Source organism: Capricornis sumatraensis, chromosome 6 (assembly GCF_032405125.1).
Source record: "Capricornis sumatraensis isolate serow.1 chromosome 6, serow.2, whole genome shotgun sequence".
Classification (NCBI taxonomy): domain Eukaryota; kingdom Metazoa; phylum Chordata; class Mammalia; order Artiodactyla; family Bovidae; genus Capricornis; species Capricornis sumatraensis.
Window position 1 is genome coordinate 78,774,183 of NC_091074.1, and position 27,848 is coordinate 78,802,030.

General features: G+C 39.0%; 1 protein-coding gene across 2 annotated transcripts in view; it reads left to right on the forward strand.

Moving 5' to 3' along the window:
- The window catches only part of PIWIL2 (piwi like RNA-mediated gene silencing 2), a 63,189-nt gene extending 37,107 nt beyond the window's left edge, over positions 1–26,082 (forward strand). The window contains exons 16-22 of one of the 2 annotated variants that reach the window (XM_068974173.1): positions 1,807–1,908; positions 2,483–2,599; positions 3,190–3,278; positions 4,097–4,202; positions 24,331–24,584; positions 25,017–25,124; positions 25,926–26,082. In XM_068974173.1, the coding sequence (XP_068830274.1) occupies positions 1,807–1,908; positions 2,483–2,599; positions 3,190–3,278; positions 4,097–4,202; positions 24,331–24,584; positions 25,017–25,124; positions 25,926–26,082 (933 nt within the window). The remainder of the gene's footprint in view (positions 1–1,806; positions 1,909–2,482; positions 2,600–3,189; positions 3,279–4,096; positions 4,203–24,330; positions 24,585–25,016; positions 25,125–25,925) is intronic. The other variant, XM_068974174.1, reaches the window with a different exon arrangement.
- The last annotated feature ends 1,766 nt before the right edge of the window (positions 26,083–27,848 follow it).

Sequence of the window (27,848 nt, forward strand, 5' to 3'; positions counted from 1 at the left end):
CCATCAGCTTGTTCCTGATAGCCGAACAGTACCACTAGAGCTGAGCAGGTCATAGTATTCACAGCTTAGTAGTTCAGGCCTACAGTTCTTATCTGTACATAAAACAGAGGAAAAAGACTAAGGAGGGAGCAAAAGCAGGCAAAAAATTTTGGAGATAACTGGTCCTTGGATTGAAGAGTCAGTTCATGTGAGATCAATACTAGAGTTAGGTTATGTTCACATCATGACTTTCTCTTGATCCACCACTCTGGGTGTATCATCTGTAGCAGCACACTCATGTTCTCCCTTTCTTTGTATTTTCTTGCTGACTTTCCATGTCTTCTTATTCTGCAGTGGCCTCCCCTGGGCCTGATAAATTCTGCCTTGCTTTCCAAAGAAAAGTCCAGCTTAGTACCTCAACTCCCCCATCTCATGACTTGGCATGTTCCTTTTATGAGAGTGCACTGCCAACAATCTTCATGGATATTGACATGGATATGAGTTACATTCCTAATGTAACTTTGTCTTACTTGGTCATATTGGTCTTATTATCTGTCATCTTTAGGGCATTCTATTTCATTATTCTCTTTATTTCAGGGTCATAAACTCAGATGTCTGCCGGAGTAAAGTGAGCCAGGAGGGGACTCTAGTGAATAAAGAGAGTAAACCCCATGACTGCAGATAACAGCCCAGCATTGTCAAATTGATTTTTAATTTGCTTTTCAACAGAAGCCAAAAATCTAGATTTGCACGTGTGTATCTACCTATGTTTAAATGTTAATGTAGAAAAGACTTGTGACTCATTATAGAGACTGAAAAACCACATCCGTTTCTTAGATCCAGCCCACAGGCTCACAGTGTACAGCCCTAGTTCTCTGTGACTTTGGAAGTTCCTTGATATGATTGCTGGAATGTGTGTCCTCTGAAAGATCTTAATTTAAAACTAATCTGGTTTGGAATAGTATACTGTTGATTTCTGATTCTGGCATAAAAGGTTGGCAAATTTATTTTACTTCTGTGCTGCTTTCCTTTATTCAGATTTTGAAAGAGCCTCTTTTTTTTCTCTCTCTTTAACTTTTTTCAATTTTTTTAATCACACTGCATGACATGTGGTACCTTAGTCCCCCAACCAGGGATCAAACCCAAGCTCCCTGCAGTGGAAGCGTGGAGTCTTAACCACTGGACCACCAGGGAAGTCAGATCCTTTGTTTTTAGTATCAGATCTCTTAAGTAGTGAGAGGTAGAAGATACTGATATAAGATAAGCTCCTGGCAATATTTTTTTCTATCCTAATCAGAGAGTTAGGAAGATCTTCTTATGGATTTGGCAGTGACTTCATTTCCTCTGCATTTGGCTCTGAATCCTTTCTTCTGGTATTATGTTCCCTATTTCCTAGTTAAAGTTCTGTTGCATGAATGTCATAAGGCACTTAGTTTACTGAAGAGAGTGGCAAAAAAAAAAAAAATTGTCGGGAATTAAAAGCATCAACTAATAAGAAACCCTTTCATATTTTTAAGTCTGGTCTTTTGCAGGCATCTTAAGTCTCCAAATGAATGTTAGGTAATCAGGAACAGCTCTAGATAATTTAATGTAGCATGTTACATAGCTAAGCAAAGAAGCCTGGAACCCAACAAATGTGAACCCAAAGGTGCATTCACCTTCAAGGACCTTTGTCTGTGTTGGAATGTCCACCATCTTTGTTTCAGCCCCCACTATACACTAAAGGTCCTCTGGCTTTCCAGACTCTTGAATTGTCCCTGACTAGAACCCTGTCAGGGTCCCCTCAGTGTTCCAAAGCCTGACTTATACATACTTTATCTCCTCAAGGGGAAGATACAGATGGTTGTTTGCATCATCATGGGTACACGTGACGATCTCTATGGGGCCATTAAAAAGCTGTGCTGTGTACAGACTCCTGTACCCTCACAGGTGAGTGGGAGCTGGGCAGAAGGCACAGATGGAAACTCTAGCATCCCTTGAGGCTTGGAAAAGAGCGATAAATGTGTTCAGAAAGACTGAAGTCACTATTAGAAGCCAGCGTGTGTAGACCCAGCTGGTGAAACTTCCCCTATTAGAGTAACCTGGTGAATAGCAGATGCTCTTTGTAAATACTGCTTTCGTGTTCCCACATGAGCACTTGTGCTTGTTCACAGCCAAGTCATCAGGTTGTTTCACATGACTGGGTTCTGAGAGTATAGGCGTCCCTTTGAAAGGGGAAAGCTGGCTTTTCCTATGGAGATTAATTTTTTTTTACTCTGCATGAGATATTTTTGAAAGTTTTTATTGGCTGGTTTTTTGGTTTTCATTTGCATTTTGTGTGCACATGTATGTATACGCATGCCTGACTAGAGACCCAGTTAGAGTTAGAACTGTTAGTGCAAAGTAAATTATCTGCCAGCTGGAGTTTCTTGAGCAAATGTAGTATTTGCTTTTGAGTAGTTTACATTGTCTGAAAAGTTGCTAGTGTCCTCTTTCCCAATACCTTTTGGTCCCTCTATTACAGGTCATCAATGTCCGAACCATTGGTCAGCCCACCAGGCTTCGAAGTGTGGCCCAGAAAATTTTACTTCAGATTAACTGTAAATTGGGTGGTGAGCTCTGGGGAGTGGATATTCCTCTGGTGAGTGGTGCTGAGATATGTCTTCATTCAGTTCATCTCCCCAAACAGCCCTGCCTGGCTATTTTCCTAATTTTCCTCCCAAAGTTTTCCATATTCTCATTGCCTAGTAATCAGAGTGGTTCATTACTTGTTTTCATATAGGCCAAAAGCTTAGACTGGTTTTCACATTTTTAAATGGTTGAGAAAAATAAACATAAGACTAATATCTCCAGACACATGAAAATGATATGAAATGCATTTTTCACTGTCCTTAAATGCAGTTCTGTTGGAACATAGCCTTACTCCTTTACGTACTACAACCTGTGGCTGCTTGTGTGTTGCAGTGGCAGAATTACATAGTTCCCCAGAGACCGTGAGGCTCACAAAGCCTACGGTCTTTACTGATTAGCTCTTTTCAGAAAGTCTGCCAATCCCTGATCTTGACAATCTCTGACTTTGTTCACAATGTTTAAAAATGTCAGTTTGGTTGCACCCTTTCTCCCCGTCCCCTGAACTTACTTTCATATGTTGCTTTGGGGTTCAGACAACAGTTCAATGTGGGATAGCAGTTTACTTGGATGTTTGGGTTTGTTTTTTGCTTTCTGACCCAGAAACAGTTAATGGTGATTGGAATGGATGTTTACCATGACCCCAGCAGAGGCATGCGCTCCGTGGTTGGCTTCGTCGCAAGCATCAATCTGTGAGTGCCACTCCTGGCTCTGTTGTGTTTGGTTATTTTAACACCTAGTCTTACTATAAAGCCATAAAATTTTTTGAGTATTCAATATTGTAGTAAAAGTATACTAAAATCCTTCCTTCTCTTCCTATAATATTAATTTGTGCAATTCCTTGTCACATGTGTAAGTTTCCTCCCTGGCTGCAGTGTAATCCCTTTCAGAATGGAGCCTGTGTCTTGATGGGAGTGGATTTTTTTTTCCCCCAGAAATGAGGGATTTTGTTTGTTTGTTCTGATTATAAAAATGAAGCTTGCTTCTGTAAAAATCTCTGGAAATTGAGAAAGTGAAAAGTCCTCATGGCTTATCTTTTATTAACCACCACCAAAGATTTGGCACATATATACTTTTAGGTTCTCTTTTATGTACATATTAACACTTCTAGGTAGCTGGTGGACACACAAGTGGCATATTACTATATATTCTGTTCCTCATTTTTTGTGTATTTAAACTATTGTTGCTTTTTAATTGCTGCATGGAATTTATTATATGCTACAGCACTGTTTATTTAACTAATCCTCTGTAGGTGGATATCTGGGTTCTTTTTTTCAATTAAAAGCAGTTTGGTAGCAAATATCCACAATTATTTATATTGTGTAGCTAGTTTACATGTATCTTTTCCCTGCATCAGGTTGTGATTTTACATGTAACATAAATGCATTTGCTGGATACTTGTGTGACTGATACATGGAGAAGCCTGTGTGTGGTGACATTCAAATGTAGTCCTTCCTCTGTGAATGTGTGTTTATCTTTTCTCTTTCTTCTCTCTCCACCTGTGCCCCAGCACCCTCACAAAATGGTATTCACGAGTGGTGTTCCAGATGCCTCATCAGGAGATTGTGGATAGCCTGAAGCTATGCCTGGTGGGCTCCTTAAAAAAGTTTTATGAGGTGAGGAGAACAGCAGTTTTAAAGAATCAGGGTTTTTAAGGACTGCCTTCCTGATCATTTTAAGAAGTCTGATTTAGTGGGGCTTCCCTAGTGGCTCAGCAAGTAAATAATCCTCCTGCAGTGCAGGAGACACAGGATATGCAGGTTCAAAGCGGATTTGATCTCTGGATGGAGAGGATCCCATGGAGGAGGGCATACAACCCACTCCAGTATTCTTGCCTGGAGAATCCCATGGACAGAGGAGCCTGGTGGGCTACAGTCCATAGAGTCACAAAGAGTTGGATACAACTAAAGTGACCGAGCACAGAGGTACTTTTTTAGAGAGAGGGATCCCAGATTGAAGGTGAGTTTCCTAAACAGACCACCAACAGGCAGCTCAGAAAGACTGCGTGCTTCTACTTGTTGAGCAGCTTGAAGAGCTCAGTGCTTTGATTTGGTTTGGTAAGTAATGATTATTTCCTGGCTTGTCGGCCTGTTGCCTATAAATATAATCTTTAGGCCCTTATCAGAAAAGTCAGGGTAAATTTCAATGATTAAAGCAGCTTATTAATTTTCTCAGCTTTTTATGGCTGTTATTAGGCACTGGCTCTTTTCATTTAGGTTCAAGATCAGTGAAAATCACCCCTAGAACTCCAAAGAATGCTGAGTGGAGAATTGCTGTCATTAAGCTGATACTGGGTCTGGGACAATCAGCAAGCGAGGTACTGGGTTTTGCCTTGGCCCGTACATCAAAGGAAGCACTGATAAGTAGCTTTCATTTCTTAGGGGTCAGAGTTAGTCCTTTGCATAAAGATTAAACAGCAAGAAATCTAATAATTTCTCGTGATTAAGGTCAATCTCAAGAACTCTACCTTGTTTCATTTTAGAGTAACATTTCCTACAGTGTCCTTCAAATAGTTTGATACTGTTTCATTATTAGACATTGTGTAAACCAGAAGTTCAGTTTCTGTCTCTGAAGAATTCCCTAGGATATGCCACTTTGTTACCAAGTTCTCCTGCACCTACCTTCTTACTGCTGCTGTTTTCCTGCAAAGTTCATAGCTTGAAGATTGCTTCTGTGAAGCCTTTCTCATATTACCCCCTCTGCTCTGTCCCTTGAAAGAAAGTGAAAGCGATTTAGTTGTGTCCAGCTTTTTTCGACCCCATGGACTGTACAGTCCATGGAATTCTCCAGGCCAGAATACTGGGATGGGTAGCCTTTCCCTTCTCCAGGGGATCTTCCTAACCCAAGGATAGATCCCAGGTCTTCTGCATTGCAGGCTAATTCTTTACCAGCTGAGCCATACTTAGCTGCTGCTGCTGCTGCTAAGTTGCTTCAGTCGTATCTGACTCTGCGACCTCATAGGCGGCAGCCCACCAGGCTCCCCCCGTCCCTGGGATTCTCCAGGCAAGAACTAGACTTGTTTTGTATGGTCCTTTCTCAAGGCCTTCTGTTTACATTCTGCATGGTGATTATCACATCCTGCTTTTTGTTAGTTGTTTGTATCTTTATTTATCTCTCCCTCTAGGTTGTAAATTACTTGAGCCCTGTTCAGTTATTGATGGCTGTGTAATAAAATACCCTAAAACTTAGTGACATACAGTGAGCATTTATGATGTTCACTGTCAGGAAGTTGGACAGTGGGCTTCCATTCCTCTCCATTTGGGCATCTTCATGTAGTCTTTTCACATGAGCTAGTTTAGGCTTCCTGAAGCAAGGTGGCTGGGCTCAGTGCTTGAGCATTCCAAGAGACTGGAAGAGCCAGGTGGAAAATGTGTTGCCTTGTATACGTTAGCCTTAAAATCCATGTAGTATCACTTCTACTGCATTTCTGTGAGCCAAGTAGTAACATTGTGAATTTGCCTAACTTTTGGAGGGGTCAGTTTGGGGTAGGGGTAGACTTAAAGAAAAAACTAATATGCTCTAAAAAGTCTTACTTATATTCTAAAACTTCTATACTAATTACTATTCCCTTCTTCATTTATTGGGCTTCCCTGGTGGCTCAGATGGTAAAGAATCTGCCCGTAATGTAGGAGACCTGCATTCGATCCCTGGGTCATGAGATCCCCTGAGGAAGGGAATGGCAACCCACTCCGAATTCTGTTTGTACCTTAAAATAAACTTGTACAAAACTCTTTAGCGTGGGAGTTAGCTTATGGTTTGCTAATCCTGTTCTTCCTCCGAGCAGTTATTTTTCCATCAGTATTATACATCCTGAGGAGGCTTTAACCCAACTTCCCAGTATATTTGCTTATAAGTTCAGTTCAGTTCAGTCTCTCAGTCGTGTCTGACTCTTTGCGACCCCATGGACTGCAGCACGCCAGGCCTCCCTGTTCATTGCCAGCTCCCGGAGTTTATTCAAACTCTTGTCCATTGAGATGGTAATGCCATCCAGCCATCTCATCCTCTGTCATCCCCTTCTCCTCCTGCCCCCAATCCCTCCCAGCATCAGAGTCTTTTCCAATGAATCAACTCTTTGCATGAGGTGGCCAAAGTATTGGAGTTTCAGCCTCAGCATCAGTCCTTCCAATGAACACCCAGGACTGGTCTCCTTTAGGATGGACTGGTTGGATCTCCTTGCAGTCCAAGGGACTCTCAAGAGTCTTCTCCAGCACCACAGTTCCAAAGCATCAATTCTTTGGTGCTCGGCTTCCTTCACAGTCCACCTCTCACATCCGTACATGACCACTGGAAAAACCATAGCCTTGTTAGACGGACCTTTGTTGGCAAAGTAATATCTGTGCTTTTTAACATGCTATCTAGGTTGGTTATAACTTTTCTTCCAAGGAGTAAGCATCTTTTAACTTCATGGCTTATATAAAATAGTTTAGCTTAGTGATCAGCTAATGACAGGATAAGAATTTCTTCAAATGCTTTGAATGTTCTATATCCTCCAGCGATTGCTGGATTATTTTTACAGTTACTGTGGTAGTGAAACTGCAGGTTTTACAGCTATTGCAAAGAAAAAGGGATATGAACAGAACAAATTAAAACACCACAAAACTCAAGATCCAGACAGGTTTATTGAATAAATGCTGTTCAGATTCTTTCAAGCTCTAGTTAGTTTTCACAGCCCTGAAAAGGTTGTTTTTGACCCTTTGTGCAGTATGCTTGTTGCCTTTATGGTTGAACGGTTTTTCAGAGGTCCTTACTTTCTCGTTCAAGAAGCATTTCTTGAGGAATGCTCTTGACAGTCTGCTTTTGTCAAGTGCAAGTATTTTTCTAGGTGGACAGTCATTAGACTTTAGAAGCCCCTAAAACTAGATTGCACTAGAAAACCTCCATCATTTGGTTTTAGGACCCCAAAGGGCTACTTTCTAGGAATAAGAGTAATTGAAAGCAAACTACAGCTCACCTTTGCATTATTTAAAATTTTTGAATGAGATATGATGATCTGGTGTGTTAGTGTTTCCGAGTTTCTCATAGTGCAAATATTCCAGGTACCTGGAAGAAACAGACTTGAATCTTCTCTGTGTGAAAAACGTTGTTCCAGGCCCCACATTACTTGTATTACTTGCTTAACAATAATGTAAATACAAGCATACCTCAGAGATATTGTGGGTTCAGTCCCAGACTACAACAGTAAAGCTAGTACTGCAGTGAAATGAGTCACAAGTTCTTAGTTTCCCAGTGCATATAAAAGTTAGGTTTACACTATAATATAATCTTACTAAGTGTTCAGTAAACACATATGCATATCTTAATTTAAAAATGTGTTGAAAAAATGGCACTGATAGACTTGCTCAACACAAAGTGACACAAACCTTTAATTTGTAAAAAATGCAATATCTGCAAAATGCAGTGAAGTAAAGCACAATAAAATGAGGTATTCTGTGTTTATGCTATGTCTATGTCTGTGCTATGTTAGCATTCAGTTTTTTAAAAGGAATATTACACACTCATGTATATACATGTGTTTGATATAGTTATATACATACACATATATACATAAATATGCATTCAAAATACATATATATACATACATATGTGTGTATATATATCATTTATCATATATATATTTGAGTTTAATTGAAAAGAAAGATTAAGTAGGTGAAAATACAAATAGACTGAAACAGAGAAATGATGAGAGCTGCATTTGGGTTCTTTCTCTTTAGGGACATAAGCTAATTCTGGAAGAGGCAGCTGAAACACTGAAAAGCTATGAAGCACTTTTGAAGTCTTTAGAAATCAAAAGCTAGAGGCCTGGGCCCCCACATCAGTGTCATCTGGAGTCTGCTCCCCATTACTTGTGAATCTGAAGGGCTGCAGACTCTAAATAAAGAAGAACTGTAGGTAGACCAACTCTGAATTAATTTCAGTTCTTGAATATGGATTCAGGTAAACTCTGCTAGTTTTACTGCCCATTTGCCAAAAGCAAATAAAAATCCTCTGAAGGAAGATAGTAGTATCCTGGGCATCACATTTTTTCTGCAGTATCTAGCAATCAGTAAATAATAACCAAGGATACAAGAGAAAATGAAGGAACTGAAAAACCAAGAAGATAACAGATAATTGATCCAGATACACAGAGGATTCAGCCAGATGAGTAATCAGATAGGTTTTAAAATAACTATACTTAATAAATTCAGAGAAATGGAAGATAACATTAAGAATTTTAGCAAAGAATTCTTGGGGAGTCCTGTGGAGAAAAACTGAAATTTATAGAACTAAAAATTACGCTTACCAAAATTAAACAGTCAATGAATTGGTGTATTAGTTTGCTAGGGCTGCCATAACAATATTCCATGGATTGAGTGGCTTAAACAATAAAAGTTTATTTCCTCACAGCTATTATGTAGGTTAGGAAGTCTAAGATCAAGGTGCTATTTTAGAGCGCTGGATTCTCCTGAGGCCTCTCTCCTTGTCTTAAAGATGGTTGTTTTCTCTCTGGGTCACATAATATTCACCTCATGTATGTCTGTACCAGTCCCTTCTTCTTAGAAAGACACCAGTCATATTTGACGAGGGCCCACCCCTGTGACCTCATTTAAACTGAATAACCTCTTTAAATAGATATCCCAAGTACAGTTACATTCTGGGTATGGTGGATTAGGTCTTTAACACACAAATTTTGGAGAAATATATCTTTGTGCATAACAATGGGTAACCTTAGTTTAGGCTTAATTGAGGAAATAAAGAGACCATTAAAATATAGGTAAAAAAAATAAATTTCACTGAGATACAGAGGGTTAGAAAATATAACAAGGGAACAGACATGGGAGTTATGGAGTTAAAATATAATACACACATAAGTGGCCCAAAAGGAGGTAAGGGAGAATAGAGGGGAGAAAAGACAATGGTAAAGAACATTCTAAAAGTGATAGAAAACACATCAAGTCATAGAGACAAGAAATCCGTCACATCCAAAGCAGGATATAAAAAGTGCACTTAGGCACATTATTGGAGAAGGCGATGGCACCCCACTCCAGTACTCTTGCCTGGAAAGTCCCATGGATGGAGGAGCCTGGTGGGATACAGTCCATGGGGTCGCAAAGAGTCGGACATGACGGAGCGACTTCCTTTTCACTTTTCACTTTCATGAATTGGAGAAGGAAATGGCAACCCACTCCAGTGTTCTTGCCTGGAGAATCCCAGGGATGGGGGAGCCTGGTGGGCTGCCGTCTGTGGGGTCACACAGAGTCAGACATGACTGAAGTGACTTAGCAGCAACAGCAGCAGGCACATTATAATAAACTGTTGAAAGTAAAGACAAATATATATATACACCTGTTAAGACATATTATATATATACACACCTGTTAAGGAAAACAAGAGCACTTATCTTCAAGGAGCAACAAATTGACAAATAGTGAACTAGTCAAACAGTTTGAACCACAAGATAAAGAGTAGCTACAAAATGCTGAAGGAAAATAACTACCAACATAGAATCTGATATCCACTAAAAGTAACTTTTAGTAAGGTGGAAAAAAGACTCTATTATTGGCAGATTTCCACTGAAGGCATATACTAAAGAGCATTTTTCACCTAGAAGGAAAATTATCCCAGAAAGAAATGTAGAAATGGTTAAAGAAATAAAAATAGGAGTAAAAGTGCCAAACATGGGCATAAATTTAAATGAATGCCTATCATCTAAAATAATTAATATTTTTAATGGATATATATTCATTTGTGTGTATAAATTTCAAGATAATGACAATAACATTATATCTTGGAGATATAATATATCTAGGAGAAGTAAATGAAATTCCAGTGCCTTGAGTTTCTTTAATTATTGAGGAAAAGGTGAAAGTACTAATATATATTATATTTTGATACACTAAAGAGTTGTAATTTCCAGGGTAGCCACTAAAAGAATAAAAGAAGAGCATGTAACAATTGAGACAAGAGAAGAGAAAATAAAATAATAAATTTTTTGAGGAAAAAATATAGATTAGGTGAAACAGCAAGTGATACCTGGACCTTGAATATGTCATGCTAAGTGAAAAAAGCCAGTCATAAAGGACCACACATTCACATATTACATGAATCCATTCATCAGAAATGTTTAGAACAGTGACATTTTTAGGAACAGAAAGTAGATTAATGGTTGCTTAGGGCTAAGTTAGGGAGAGAATAAGAGATATAGAGTCGTGGTAGTTCAAGCGTCTGGGGCTTCTTGTTGAGGTGATGAAAATGTTATAAAATTGATTGTGGTGATAGTTGTATATATCTGTGAATACACTAAAAACCACTTAATTTTACACTTTACATTGCTGAATTACATGGTATATGGATTATCTGAATAAAGGTATTTTTAAGAAAATTAACCTTATAGAAATTCTGGCATTCTAAAATGTAATAAATGAAAATTTCACTATGGGGGCTTAACATCAGATTTGATTAGGCAGAAAGAAATTGCTAGAAATTTGAAGATGGGTCAGTTGATACTATTCAGCGTGAAGAAAAGAAAGAAAAAAATAAGGAATTCTAACAGCGGCTCAGAGATCTGTGGGACAACATCAGCCATAGCAATATGAATATAATATGATTCCCAGAAGGGGAGTAATGAGAAAGGATAGGGAAGAAAGAACACTGGAGGAAATAATAGCCCCAAATTCCCCAAATAGTGAAAAAAATCATTCATCCAAGAGGCCTAATGAACAGTAAATAGGAAAAACTCAAAGATACCCACACTGAGACACAATCTAGTAAAACTGCTAAAAGACAAAGAGGGCATCTTGAAAGCACCAAGTGAAAGCCACTCGTTATGTTCAAGGCATCTTCAGTTCGATTAAGAGCTGACTTCTCATCAGCAATCATGGAGGCCTGAAGGCAGTCAGATGACATATTGCAAATGCTGGAAGAAAAAGAAGGTTGAATAGGAATTGTATATTCAGAAAAGCTCCTGTTCAGAAATGAAGGCGAAACCTTGACATTGTGTTCAGTGAAAGAAGCTAGACATAAAAAGTCATGTATTTATATTATTCCGTTTCTATGAATGGGCTTCCCAGGTGGCACTAGTGGTAAAGAACCTGCCTGCCAATGCAGGAGACATAAGAGATGAAAGTTCCATCTCTGGGTTGGGAAGATCTCCTGGGGGAGGGCATGGCAATCCACTCCCGTATTCTTACGTGGAGAGTCCCATGGACACAGGAGCCTGGTGGGCTACCACATAGTCAGACACTACTGAAGTGGCTTAGCATGCATATCTGAAGTATCTGGAATAGGCATATTTGTAGAGACAAAATGCTGGTTTCCAGAGAATGAGCATGCTGGCAGGAATAGGGAGTAACTGCTGATGGGTACAAGGTTCTTTTCAGGGTGATGAAAATATTATTGAAATAGGTAGTGTTGATAGGTACGTAATTTAGTGAATATACTAAAATCTCTGAATTATACTCTTTGAAATGGTGATTTTTTGTGATTTATATCTCATTTTTTTTAAAAGGAGAAAGTAAGACATTCTGAGGTAAAAGCTGGGGGGGTTTGTCACTAGCAAACCTGTCCTACAAGAAATACTTAAGGGAGTCTTTCATGTAGAAATGAAATGACATACACAGTAACTTGCATCCACAGGAAGAAATAAACAGCCCCGGAAAAGGTAACTGTATAGATAAAACAGAGCAAAAATATATATTTGTTTGTAACTTTTCTTCTAGTTTGTGTTTTAAGAGACAAAGGCAAAAAGCAATAATTATAAATCTAATTGGATGTGTATACAGTATATAAATATATAATTTGTATGACAAAGTTACAAAGGGGAGCGGAGGGAATAGAGCCATATAGAAGCAAAGTTTTTGAACAATACTAAAGTTAATTTTGTATTAATTGACCAAATGAGATTGTTATAATATGTTAATTGTAATCCCCAGGTGAAACACTAAGAAAATAACTCAAAAATATAAGAAAAAGAATGACGAGGGAGTTAAAATGGTAACTAGAAAATGCCTGTTTAATGCAAATTAAGGCAGTAAAGGAAAAATAGAGGGACACAAAAGATATAAGGCATGTGGAAAACAAATAGTAAAATGGCAGATGTAAATTTTACTCTGTCAGTAATTGCACTAAATGTAAATGGACTAAATCAAAGGTATAAATTAGTAACTTAAGTGAAAATATGAAGATGTACTTTCTACACGAGACATATTCTAGTTTCAAAGACACAGTATGTTGAAAGTAAAAGAAGAAAATAAACCATGCAAATAATAACCAAAAGAGAGCTGGAGTAGCAATACTAATAGGCCAAATAGACTTTAAGACAGCAGTTGTTAACTGGAGACAAGAAAAGACATTTGTAATAGCAAAAGGGTCTGTCCATGAGAAGATCATAAAGAATAAACTTATGTGAAACTAGCAATATAGATCCAAAAATATATGAAACAAAAACAAATATAAATGAAAGGAGAAATAGACAATTCAGTAATAGATGGAGATTTCAAAATTCCATTTTCAGTAATGGATAGAACAAGTAGAAATACAATCAACAAGGAAATAGAATATTTGAACAATTCTGTGATCTAACTCAACAGACATCTACAGAGCACCCAACAACAGAACTCCCATTCTTCTCAAATGTACGTGACACATCCTCCATGATAGAATGTATGTAAAACAAGACTCAGTACATTTAAAAAGACTAAAACTCTGCAAAATATGGTCTGAAACCACAATAGCATGAAATTAGAAGTTAATACAAGGGATATTTGGGAAAGTCACAACTATATGGAAATTAAACAATACTCTTAAGTAACCAAGAGGTCAAAGAAGAAATCAAAGGGGTAATTAGGAAACACTTTGAGATAAATGAAAATAAAACATATCAAAACGTGTGGATGTATGTAAAGCAGTACTTAGAAGAAAATTTATAGCTGTAAATGAGTGAGTGAGTGAGTGAAGTCTTTCAGTTTTGTCCGACTCTATGCTGCCCCATGGACTGTAGCCTACCAGGATTCTCCATCCATGGGATTTTCCAGGCAAGAGTACTGGAGTGGGTTGCCATTTCCTTCTCCAGGGGGTCTTCCCAACCCAGGGATCGAACATCTCCTGCACTGTAGGTAGATGCTTTACCATCTGAGCCACCTATATTAAATAACAAAAATCTGCAAACAACCCAAGTTCCATCTTAAAAACTAGAAAAAGAAGAGCAAACTAAGCTCAAAGCAAGAAGGAAAAAATTGATAGAGGTTATAGCGTAGATAAGTGAACTGGAACACTAAGAAACAACAGAGAAAATCAGTGCGACCAAAAATTGATTGTTTGAAAAGATCAACAAAATTGATAAGCCTTTAGCTATAGCACCCATGAAAAAGAGAAGAATCAAATACTAAGATCAGGAATGAAAGACTGACCTTGCAGAAATAAAAAGGATTTTAGGAAATGAACAACTATGTGCCCAGAAATTAGATTACCTAAGTGAGATGGACAAACTCCAAAAAAGGCACAAACCATCAAAACTTTTTAGTTATACCAAACATTGAAAGAATATTCTTTCACGAACTCTTCCAGAAAATAGGAAAGGAGGGAACATTTTCCAGTTTGTACCATAAGGCCAGTATTACCCTGATACTAAAGCTAAACTGGTTCCAAATTGGGAAGGGAGTATGTCAAGGCTATATATTGTCACCCTGCTTATTTAACTTACATGCAGAAGACATCATGCAAAATGCTGGGCTGGATGAAGCACAAGCTGGAATCAAGATTGCAGGGAGAATAACCTCAGATATGCAGATAATACCACCCTTATGGAAGAAAGCAAAGAGGAACTAAAGAGCCTCTTGATGAAAGTGAAAGAGGAGAGTGAAAAAGCTGGCTTAAAACTCAACATTCAAAAACTAAGATCATGGCATCCAGTCCCATCACTTCATGGCAAATACCTGGGGAAACAATGGAAACAATGTTTATTTTCTTGGGCTCCCAAATCACTGCACATGGTGACTGCAGCCATGAGATTAAAAGATGCTTGCTCCTTGGAAGAAAAGCTATGACAAACCTAGACAGCATATTAGCAGAGATGTTACCTTGCCAACAAAAATCCATTTAGTCAAAGCTATGGTTTTTCTAGTAGTCATGTATGGATGTGAGAGTTGGGACTATAAAGAAGGTTGAGTGCTGAAGAATTGATGCTTTTGAACTGTTCTGTTGGAGAAGACTCTTGAGAGTCCCTTGGACTGCAAGGAGATCCAACCAGTCAATCCTAAAGGAAATCAGTCCTGAATATTCATTGGAAGGACTGATGCTGAAGCTGAAACTCCAATTCTTTGGCAACCTGATGTGAAGAACTGACTCACTGGAAAAGACCCTGATGCTGGGAAAAATTGAAGGCGGGAGGAGAAAGGGACGACAGAGGATGAGATGGTTGGATGGCATCACCGACTCAGTGGACATGGGTTTTTGAGCAAGCTCCAGAAGTTGGTAATGGACACGGAAGCCTGGCATGCTGCAGTCTGTGGGGTCACAAAGAGTCAGACACAACTGAGTGACTGAACTGAACTGAAAGCTAGACAAAAATATCATAAGAAAATTGCAGAAGATTTCTAGACTGGAAATGAAGTTAAAGTATGCCTTTTAAAATATTTTGTTTGTTTGTTTGTTTGTTTGTACCAGGTCTTAGTTGCAGGTGGGATCTTTAGTTGTGGCTTGCAAACTCTTAGTTATGGTATGTGGGATCTGGTTCTCTGACCAAGGATCGAATCTGGGCCCCCTGCATTGGGAGCATGGAGTCTTAGCACTGGGCCACCAGGGAAGTCCCAAGTTAACTCTCTGTATCTATTTGACATTGTCTTACATACAAAAAAGTCATAAAGAATACATGTATACACACTACTGTAGCTAATAAAAGTTCAGCAGGGTGAAAGATACAAGATTAACATGCTGTAATCAACTCTTTCCCTAAGCCACTATTGTATTCCTACAGAAAGAGGAAAGTTTGGTCACAGAGTTATAGAAGGCCATATAAACAAGCAGAAACACATACACAGAAGAAGGCACTGCAAAGGTAGAAATGAGATTAGAGTGATGTATATACAATCCAAGAAGCACTAAGGATTGTCAGAAACCACCAGAAGCTAAAGTAGGTCAAGGAAGTATTCTTTCCTAGGGCTTTTGGAGGACGCATGTTGCACTGCTGATAACTTCAATTCTGGACTTCTACCCTCTAGAAATATGAGAGAGTACATTTCTGTTGTTCCAAGCAACTCAGTTTGTGGTTGTTAAAGCAACCCTTGAAAAGAGTACAACAACCTAGTGGGTTATAGTCCAGTTATACAAGGTTGGTTCAGCATTTGAAAATTTGTATACAGTCCATCAGTAGGCTCAAGAAGAAAAATCCTGTCACACAAATAGATGCAGAAAAAGCATTTGACAAAAATCAGCTCCCATTCATGATTTAAACTAGCACTATAGGAGGAACTTCATAAACTTGATAAAGAACACCTACAAAAATCCTACAGCTAACCTTGTACCTAATTCTGAGAAACTACATACTTCCCCCTAAGATCAAGAACAAAGTGTTTCTTCTCTCACCATTCCTATTCAGCATCATGCTGGGAGTCCTAGCTAATGCAAAAAGACAAAAAGGAGTAAAACTTACACAGTTGAAAAGGAGGGAAAAAACTTTACAGATAGCATGTCTACATAGACATCTCAAGAAGTCAACAACAAAAGAGAACTGTGCTGGAATTATAACGTTGCAGGATACAAAGTAAATATACAAAAGTAAATTGCTAAAATAAACCCACGAAATCAATTCCTTTTCTATATACCAGCAATGAACAATTGGAATTTGAAATTGAAAGCTAGACAATTTGTATTAGCACCAAAAAAAAAAGAAATATACAGATATAAATCTAACAAAGTTTGTGTAAGATCTACATGAAGAAAACTCTTAAAACTCTCATGAGAAATATCAAAGAATCTAAAAAAAGGGAGAGCTATCCCATGTTCATTGATAGAAAGACTCAATATTGTCAAGATGTCAGTTCTTCCCAATTTGATCCATAGATTCAGTGTAGCACTAAACAGAATCCCAGCAAAGTTTAAATGGAAAGGCAAAAGACACAGGGTAGCCAACACAGTATTGAAGAAAAACAAAATCAGGGGACTTAGGCTACTGTAAATCTACAGTAGTATAGATGGTGTGGTGCTGACAAAAGATGACAAGGTAACAGCCCAGAAATAGACTGGTACAAATACATTCCAGTGACCTTTGATAAAAGATCAGGGGCACTTCAGTGGGAAAAGGAGACTCTTCAATAAATGGTACTGGAATAGCTGCCCATCCACATGCAAAAAAAAAACAAAAAACAGTGACAAAAAAAAACGCAAACTATATCCAGACCATATACCTTTCACAAAAGTAACTCAAAATATCACAAATTTAGTGTTAAAATACTAAACTGTAAAAGGTATAAAAGGTATAGAAATTCTTGGTCACCTTGGGTTTGGTGATGACCTTTTGATACCAAAGCACTACCTATTACCACGTGGACATTTCACTGTCCATGAAAGAAAGAACTGATGAACAGAACTTAATTAAAGTTTTTTAAAACGTCTGTGAAAGACACTAAGAGAATGGAAAGAAGCTACATATTCAGAGGAAATACTTGCAGAACACATATCTGATAAAGTCCTGTTACTTAAAAAACAGAATTATTAAAAACTCAGAAGTAAAAAGATGGGCAAAAGACTTGAACAGACTTCTCATCAAAGAACATATACAGATGGCAAATAAGTATATGCAGAGATACTCAATAATATTAGGGAATGGCAAATTTAAACAAGATACCACTGCACATCTTTCAGAATAGCCAAAATCCAAAAACTGACACCACCAAATGCTGGTGAGGATGTAGAGCAATCTCTCAACATTGCCTGAGGAAGTGTGGAATGGTCCAGCCATTTTGGAAGACAATTCAGCAGTTTCTTACAAACTAAACATTCTCTTACCATACCATCCAGCAGTCTTACCCCTTAGTACTTACCCAGATGAGTTGAAAGCATATGTTTACACACACACACACACAAAATACACAGTTTTTATAGCAGCTTTATTTATAATTGTTAAAACTTGGAAGCAACCAAGATATCCTTCAGTAGGTGACAGTTAAATACACGACATATTAAATATTCAAATAAATATTTGAATTTAATTATTTAAACAAATATTTGAATTTAAATACACAGACATTGAATATTCAAATAAATATTTGAATTTACGCAGTTAAATGACAGTTAAATACACGAGACAGTTAAATATTCAGCAGTAAACAGAAATGAACTATTGAATCATGGGAAGATCTGGAGGAATCTTAAATGCGTAATAGTAAGTGAAAGAAGCATATCTAAAAAGGCTGCATACTGTATGATTCCAACTATAGGACAGTCTGGAAAAGACACGAAACTATGGACACAGTAAATAGACAGTGATTGCCAGAGGTTTGGGAGGGTGAAGATAGGATAAATAGGGAGCACAGGGGATTTTTAGGACTGTAAAAATATTGTATATGATACTACAAATGACATGTGACAAATGTAGACAAATGGCATGTATTTTTCAAAGCCTATAGAATGTATGAGAGTAAATTCTAATATGAACTGTGTGCTGTGCTCACTCACTCAGTCATGTCTAACTCTTTGTGGCCCCATGAACTGTAGCCTGCCAGGCTCCTCTGTTCATGGGATTTTCCAGGTGAAAATACTGGGCTGGATTGCCATTTCCTACTCCAGGAATCTTCCCAACCCAGGGATTGAACCCAGGTCTCTTCATCTCCTCCATTGGCAGGCAAATTCTTTACCACTGGGCCACCTGTTGACTTTAGTTAAAAATAATGTATCAGTATTCATCAGTTGTAACAAATGTCCTATCCTAATGTGATATGGTAACAATAGGGGAGACTGTGTGATTGGTGGGGAAGGTGTATATGGGAACTCTGAACTACAGCCTCTTGTTTCTTTGTAAACTTACTACTGGTCTAAAAAACAAAGTCTCTCAAAACATGCACATACCATGGGATGCTACCACACTGATACTAAAGTGAAAGTTAAAGTTGCTCAGTTGTGTCTTGACTCTTTGTGACCCCATGAACTGTAGCCTGCCAGGTTCCTCTGTCCATGGAATTCTCCAGGCCAGAATACTGGAGTGGGTTGCCATTCCCTTCTCCGGGGGATCTGCCCAAACCAGAGATCAAGCCCAGGTCACCCACATTGCAGGTAGATTCTTTACCATCTAAGCCACTGGGGAGCCCACACACACACTAAGATGGCTAAAATAAAAGAGTGTTGTTGAATATGTGGAGAAATGGGAACCCTCATGCATTGCTGGTGGGATTGCCAAACAGTCAAGCTACTTTGAAAAACAGTTTGGCATTTCTTCAGAATGTTAAGCATAGTTACAGGAGACCCAGCAGTTCTACTCCTGGATGTAAACCAAAAGAATTGAAAGCATATGTCCACACAAAAACATGTATATGATGATCATAGCAGTATTATTCATAATAGCCAAAAGTGAAAATACTCCATATGATTGATGAATGGACAAACAATGTGATGGAATACTATTTGGCAGCATAAAGGAATGAAGTATTGATACATGGTACAGCATGGGTGAACTATGAAAATATTATGTTTGGTGAAACTATTTAGTCACAGAGACCACCTATTGATTATGTTTGTCCAGGACAGTCTAATCCAAAGAAACAAAAAGTAGGTTAGTGTGTTCCAGGAGTTGGGGTTGAGGTGTCATGGAAAATAACTGCTAGTGGGTATGAGATTACCTTTTTGGGGTGATGAATATATTCTAAAATTGATGGTGGTTGCAAGATTCTATAAATTTAAAACTTTTGATTCTTGTACCTTAAAAGAGTGTCTTTTACGGTGTTGCACATTATATCTCACTAAAGCTGTGAATTAGAAAAAAACACTACTCCCAAACATCCATCTAGCTTACGTACGTGTGTGGAATCAACAAATTAACACATGCTGCCGAGGGAAAAACAGGTTCGAAAGGTTGGCTTATTTCCCTGGGGCCCCACCCTTCCTCTGATGTGCCTTCACATAGATGTTTTTATATTTTGTCCAGCTTTTCCAATTATCCTCAGCTGTAGGATATCCCAGAATTCCTGGTCTATGAGTGAGGCCTTGCTGGCAAGCTTCATTTCATCTATGGTTTTATTTAAAAATCTGTATTTAGATTTATTTTTCTAGTCCAGCAGTTCTCAGATTTTCTGATCTAAGGAAACCTTAAATATTACTGAGTTTTTTGTTTGTATAAGTGTATATCTATCAGTGATTATCATATTAGATTTTAAAACTGAGAGCATTTTATATTTTTAAATTTTACTTTCAAATACTAATAAGCTCAATACATGTGAATAACAAAAATCACATTTTAAAGATCATAATCACAAAAAGATAAATACCCTATGATTGCACATATATGAGATACTCAAGAGTAGTCAAAGATAACTACTTTAAAAATGTTTGGTAATGTTTGTTTTTCATTTCAGTGAATGGCTGTAATGTTTGGGTTAGTAAAAGGCAAGGGAATATCCTGCATTTAATTTATTGTGGTGTCACACATCATTTACTTTTTGGAAAATTCTGGTGAATATTTGTGAGAGAATTAGAGTGAAAATGCCAAGTAATGTAGTGGTATTGTGAGAACAGTTTTGACTTTGTGGACTCCCTAAAATGACTAAGGGACTCCTGGATGGGAAAGGATTGGAGCCCAGAGCACAGGGAACCACTGCTGTGGCCCATAGCATTCGTCAGAGCTCCGGGACCACATCTCCCACTGCCTGCGAGGCTCCTCTAGTACTGGGATGGCTCATGGACCACTGAAGCCTGACATGTGAGTCTGAGTACCAGGGTCGCTTTCCATTCACGTGTGAAAATCAAAGCCAAGCTGTTCTTGACACTTGCCTTAGCTTTTAGCGCTCATGATTAGTAATCACCTGATGTTGAGTTTATCTGTTATTTGGCCTGAGGTTGGAGAAAATTAAACTCAGCTGTAGTTGATGCAGCCCCTGTTGCTTCTGATGTGACTCTGGCTGTGGCTGTGACTACCAGCCTGGTCTGACTGGTGTCTGACTCTGAAGACAGAAGGGCCATGGTGTTACCTTTGGAATCAAAAGTTGCAGGCAGCCAGCTTTACGATGTGTGAGTGTATAGGTTCTTTCTGCTTCTCAGTTCTACCTTCACTTCCCTTGTCTTAGCAGAATTGGGAGGATCTTAGGGTGGAGTTCTCTTGAGCCAGTGATTATTTGGGAACTCTTCCAGAATTTAGCCTACCCTTATTGAACCTACTGTTGCCAATATCTTGCTGGCCTCTTCTTCCTCCTTTTTTTCCCCCAATTTTTTTTTTTTAATGTCTGTACTGGGTCTTTGTTGCCACGTGGACTTTTTTTTCTCTAGTTGTAGTGAACAGGCTTCTCACTGAAGTGGCTTCTCTTGTTGCAGAGCATGGGCTATAAGCACCCAGGCTTCAATCATTATGGTGCATGGGCTTAGTTGCTCTGCTGCATGTGGGATTGTCCCAGACCACGGATGAAACCCATGTCTCCTGCATTGGCAGGAGGATTCTTTACCACTGAGCCACCAGGGAAGCCCCCACTGTTTTTTAATTAAGTAAAATACATATAAAACTTAACATTCTATCCTTTTTAAGTATAACTTTTTAATGGTAGGAAATCGATAATGTGCAGTCGTCTTCATCATCCATCTCCGTAGCTCTTTTTGTGTTGTAAAACTGAAACTCTCTTCATTAAACAATTGTTTCCCATGCTCTCCACCCCCTCACCCCTGGCCGCCACCATTCTACATTCTGTCTCTGATTTTGATGACTCTTGAGTATCTCACATCCATGGAATGATACTCATTTGTCTTTTTGCAACTGGTTTGTTTCACTTAGCATAATGTCTTCAGAGTTCAGCCATGTTGTAGTACATTGCAGAATTTCCTCCCTTTTAAGAGCTGAATAATATTCTGTTGGATGTCTGTGCCACATTTTGCTTACCCATTCTTGTGTTGATGGACACTTGGGTTACTTACATCATCATATAGGTCAGTCTCCAGTTGTTTACTTGCCCCTTATCTAGTCACAGTCTAGAACTTTGCTCAAGCTCTACCTGGAATCCTTTTACCCTTCTTTGCTGACTGAAGTGTCTGCTGATTATTTCACTGAGGTTCACATATTCCTCCAGGAAACAAATGTCTTACAGTTCTCTGTTCTCATAGCATTTTATTTATACCTTTGTTATATTATTTATAATGTCTTGAGAGCATTTACTTTTATGTGTGTGTCTCCCCAGTTTTAAGTTCCACTAATATTTGGAAGGTATCAAGATAAATTTTGGGTTTCCCTCGTGGCTCAGATGGTAAATAATCTGCTTGCAGTGGCAAGAGACGGGGATTTGATCACTGGGTCGGGAAGATCCCTTGGAGAAGAGAATGGCTACCCACTCCAGTATTCTTGCCTGGAGAATTCCATGGATGCCTGGCCAGCTACGGTCCATGGCATCACAAGAAGTCGGACATGACTGAGCGACTAATACTTGCACATCCTTTCAAGATAATTTTTATGAGACTAGCACAGTGGCTCATATCTAGTGGGCATTAAATGTTTGTTCAGTGAATGAATGCAATCACACATAAAAGAACATCTCAAAGTTTCAGCAGATACTTATTATCTCCTTGACCCTCACCATTGTATTTAGTGCTAGAGACACCAGGCCAACAAGCACAATCCTCCTTTCAAGATATCCTTGAATTTATTGTTTCATGTATTTACCATAGTACTGAAGTGATTTGATAATGTATATTTACTATTAATGTTTCAGTATTGTGACTTGTCTCATATTTTGACCCTCCTAGATCATATGAAATGAAGAAGATGGGCTAGATGACCTAGAAAAGCTACCATTGTTGACTGTTAACTATATTATAATATTTTCATGCTCCTTGGTAACAGGAACCATGTCCTTCACTCTTACTGGAATCTTATGTAGGACCAAGTATAGTGACTCTCCCTCAGTGGTTGGTTGCCGTGCCGTGCTAAGTTGCTTCAGTCTTGTCTTACTCTGTGAGACCCTATGGACTGTAGCCTGCCAGGCTCTTCTGTCCATGGGGTTCTCCAAGCAAGAATACTGGAGTGGATTGCCAGGGTTAGCAAATTTTAAAGAAAGACGTAATATCAGTGAATACTTCAGTTGAATTTGATTCTGATTTATACTCCATTGATCTTGTTAGATTCCTTCCCTGTGCTTCAGAATATCTGTATTTCCTTGATCTAGTCTGTCTTCAACTTTTGTATTCATGATACACACACTTTATCTCTCAACCCTAAGAAGAAGAAGGTGAGGTGATCATCATTTTTCAAGTGGGGAAACCGTCTTCAACAGCATAGCTGAGGAGCAGTGCATGCAGACTCAGTCCCAGGTCTGCTGACCCCAGATCCAGTGTCATACTTCTGTTTCCTCACCTGTGAACTCAGGGTTTCTTTCAGATCTCAGTGCCTGTGTTACCCAGCCTTTAACACAGCGTATCAAGACTCTCTGGGAAGTCACAGAAATGTGCTCACTTTAGCAAAATGGAGATTAGTTGGTAGGATCATGAAGAGCCTCAGGGAATTGGTGAGAAGGTTGAGCGTCAAACTGGGAAATGGACTGGAGTTCTAGAAGCAGGGACCTGAAAAAGCACCATCAAACTCCAGGTGTTTCTGGTTCTCTGCCCAAGAGTCAGAGTGAGGGAAAAGCATTCTGCTGGCATAGCTGGAATCATCTCCTGTCTTTTCATTAGCGCAGTGATTCTCAACTGGGCACAGTTTTGTCCTCCCATTGGGAAACCTGGAGACATTTTGGGTTATAACTGGGAGAGAGAGCTACTGGCATCTAGTGGGTAGAGGCCAGGAATGCTGTGGAATGTGCTCTGGTGTCAGCCCCCAGTAACAGAATTCACTGGTCCCACACATCAATAGTGTTGAGGCTGAGAAGGCCCGGATTAGGGGGAGGCAATTAAAATTAAATTAAAATCCCACCAGACTATCCTACTGGAGGCAGAAGAACACTAAAATGCTCTTACCAAAAAAAAAAAAAAAGGTGGAATAGATACTAGACAGAGAAAAACAAGATAAAAAAGCACTTCAACTAGGGCAATAATTCCAAGGTTGTAAAGAATCAGATCTGACTGAGCGATTAAGCACACACACACACACACACAGAATAATTATTTAGTAAAGGATCCTTGTATTAGCAACTTTGGATGTGGCTGATACACAAAAATATCAGGTTGGTGGATCTGTGGCATGTGCAGTTATATGTTAGAATCTCTTCAACAGTTCACCTTGTTCTTTGCGTAGACAGTAATTTAGTGTTAAATCCAAGTAGAAGGAAGATTGATTCAAGCCTGTAATTTTCCTTCTTTTTAACTTTGTTCACACTGTTTCAGTATAAGCCTTGTGTATATGACTCAGAGCTTGCTTATTTGGTTCCGTATTTTATAACACCTTGGCTGTGCCAGACCTGTTTTGCTACCCTGAGGAAATCTAGAAATGACTAGAAGCTGCCTTTCCTTGCCCTTCCAATATGGTGGCTTCGGGCCCAGCTGTCAGAGGGACCTACTGCCATGTCTCCAGGTTGTTCGCTGAGTGAGCCACCCTCTGCCGGGGATCATTAGCCCTAGGGCCACGCGGTTCACCTCAGCAAGGTGTCGTTTCAGGTGAACCACTGCCTCCCAGATAAGATTGTGGTGTACCGTGATGGAGTGTCTGATGGCCAACTAAAGACAGTTGCCAGCTATGAAATTCCTCAGCTACAGAAGTGTTTTGAAGCTTTTGAGAATTATCATCCCAAGATGGTGGTGTTTGTAGTGCAGAAGAAAATCAGCACCAACCTGTACCTGGCTGCCACTGAGAACTTTTCGACTCCCTTCCCTGGGACTGTGGTAGATCATACGATAACAAGCTGTGAGTGGTAAGTGGGCGAAACTCTCGTATTTCAACAAGAATAGGTTGGGGAAGTTCTCTGTTCCCTGGGTATTGGAATGGCGAGGTAGCCTAGAGAGATTTGGAATGGAATCCTCAAGAGATTTTCCTGGTAAAAAATAAAATTTTAAAAGCTATTTAGAAAACACACAAACCACCAGTGAAGCTTTTACCTCTTAAGTATAAAATATTGAACATGCATTCTTTTCCTAAGAATATGCATGCTTAATCTTCTGCACACAGATGTGGTCGTTTCTACCACTACTTTTAAATAGCCTGTTGAGTCAGGAGACCTGAATTCTCATCCTCGTTTGGTCCTTGTGATGTCCTTGATCCAGTCATTTGACCTCTCTGAGCCTTGAATGAAGGAGCATCTCTAGTTCTATAACTATACCATTAGTTTGTACTTTTTCCTTACTAGGGTGGACTTCTACCTTCTTGCCCATCATGTGCGGCAGGGTTGTGGCATTCCAACCCATTATGTTTGTGTTCTCAACACTGCAAACCTGAGCCCTGATCATATGCAGAGGTGAGCTGACCAGTAACTTACTCCTAACTTGTGAATAATTCTGGCCACTGAGCTAAGTCTAAGACCTGGAGTTTAAAAACCTCTGAATTCAGCAAATTGGATTTGGCTTAATTCAACAAATCACTGGTTTTGGCTTAATAATTTTCTGATTCTCTCAGAAAGCATTTTTTTCTGAAAGCATTTTGAATTTATCTTTTGGAGTTGGATTTACTAAGACTCATTTTCTCTTATATAATCAGAAAAGACAAATACTGCCCGCCCCCTTACCCCTTGAGTTTCTTTATGTCTTTGATGATAATGATATATCTTTTTGAGGAGTAATTGATAATCGTTGTTGTATGCTAAAATTACCTGAAGACCTTTCAAAAAATTACTAACAACCAGGCTTCACCTCGAAGCATTTTGAAGCATTTGTATTTTTAAAAACTGCTCCCAGTGATTATGACACACAGCCAAGTTTGAGCCCCATTGCTCTTGAGCTCAGAGTAAATAAATACTTTGCTGGGGTACTTCTCTTTCTGCAGCCTTTTCTTGAGACAAGAGAAAAAAAATGTTCTTGTTTTCCTTATTTTGCTATAAAAACTGGAGCATCTAAATTGGGAATTTCCCCATGTCCTCTTGACTTAAAATTAGTGGAAATAATTTCACTTAAAAATAATAATTCCAAAAAGTTGCATCATATATTCCTCAGTCCCCCAGTTTGCTTGTAAATATGCTGTGTCATGCACCCAGAAGGACATAATCATGCTTTGCACTGAAGATGGAGAGTGATAAGGCTCATGTTTTCTTCTTGGCCTACAGGTTGACTTTCAAACTGTGCCACATGTACTGGAATTGGCCTGGTACCATTAGAGTTCCAGCTCCTTGCAAGTATGCCCACAAGCTAGCCTTCCTGTCAGGACAGATCTTGCACCACGAACCAGCCATCCAGCTGTGCGAGAACCTGTTCTTCCTGTGACTGGACAGTCAGGACACGGGCTGGTCAGAGCAGGCAGACTTCTGAACTCAGCTGTGAACTCATCTGTGCAGGGTCAACAGCAACCGGAAAGGGGTTTGTGTTGGTGTTTGGTCTTTCACCAACTCAGTAGAATATCTTTCTTTTCATTTTCTTTTCTAAGTGTTAACACTGAGAATCAGGTTCCATCATAAATTTCAGCTAGAAATTGTCTTATGCCTTTGTAGAGCAAATGGGGCTAGTCTGCTGCAATGTACATGGGGTGGGTGAAGATGGGTGACCTTTCAGGAGTCTCCAAAGCCGACAGAGCCGTAGAAACCTGAAGAAGCAGCAATTACCCTTATAAACTCTGCTTACTAAGCAGTTCCCATTTCTGGTGCCAGAGCCAATAGTGAATGAAGTCTTTGCAAAGTTCTTAAAGTAGAGAGCTACTTATTTGGGCAACTGGGAAAGGTAAGAAGGCAAAGTTTCTTAGGATTTGGCTGTTCCTGGCAAATGTGAAAGACATGTCACGAAACCAGTTGGTGGGTACTTTTCAGGCTCTTGCTGACCTAATCATCTCTAGGGATTGAGTTGATGACACATGACTTGAACTAGCTTTGGAAGGGGTGTTTAGTTATTTCTTGCCTCCAGAGAGGACAAACACAGTTTTATCTGTATATTTCAGTTGCTTTATAGTATGCAGTATTGGTTTCTTCCTACCTTCCTCCCCCGACCTCCACCACACACACACATACCAAGATACCTTTGGTACTTGTCCTTGTTACTGACCTCTAGTAAGTTTCAGTTTTTTAAAACTAAAAATCAGAACATGTGAAATTCAATATCTTTAAAAGTTCATGACAGGCCATGAGCTTTTCTTGACCCTTTCTCTGCAGTGTATCACTTCCTTTTCTCTTGATATGTTTGCAAATTGAACCACTCACTTCCCTTGCTCAATACTCTCTTCCCGGCCATTAGCTCATTTTGTTAGGAATTTCTCTGAATCTGCATTAAGATTTCCAGAAGTTGGCTTTGGGAAACATGACACTCCTTCCAAAGTCCAGACATTTCAGTTTAGAAAGTTGTCACTATGCCTGCGAGTTTCAGTGTTTTTTGTGTATGTGTGTTTATTTTTCCCCTGTTTAAAAATCTTCCAGTCCCTTCAGGGCTAATTCAGTCTTACCTTGTTTTATCTAGATTTTTAAAAGCCAGTTTTATTTAACATTTTGGAATTTGTATTTATTTGTGTATGTATTTTATTTATTAATTTATTTTTTGGTGTGATGGCAGGGAGGGATGACGCAGAAATCCTCATTTTATATGACAGTGTGTGAGAAGAGAAACTTTAGCTTAGGACTCCTTAGATGAAGAAAACCAACCTAGCATTGTGTTGCCTGCAGCATGAGGCAGAGGCTGAGCAGCCCTGGGGGTCAGCGGTCTCATGTGCGCTTCTGGTTCCACGCGGAGTGAGGGACAGCGAAGGGCTGAGACCTGGGGTTTAAATACTGCAGAATCAGGCACATTGGATCACTGGTTTTGATCAAACAGTTCTCCAATTCTCTTTGAAAGCATTTTGAATTTCTCTTTTGAAGTTAGGTATCCTAATTCACATTTCTTCACTTTTTCCTCCGGTTTTCTTTCCTTGTTTTTTTTCAGTCTTAATGTGAAATGACTGGGTCATGGGGTGGAAAATAAAAAGAAATTTGTATAAATGTGTAGTTGTGTTTGTAATAATGTTGACATATGGTAGTGATATAGTTCTTTTTCTTCGTAAACCTGTAGCACTT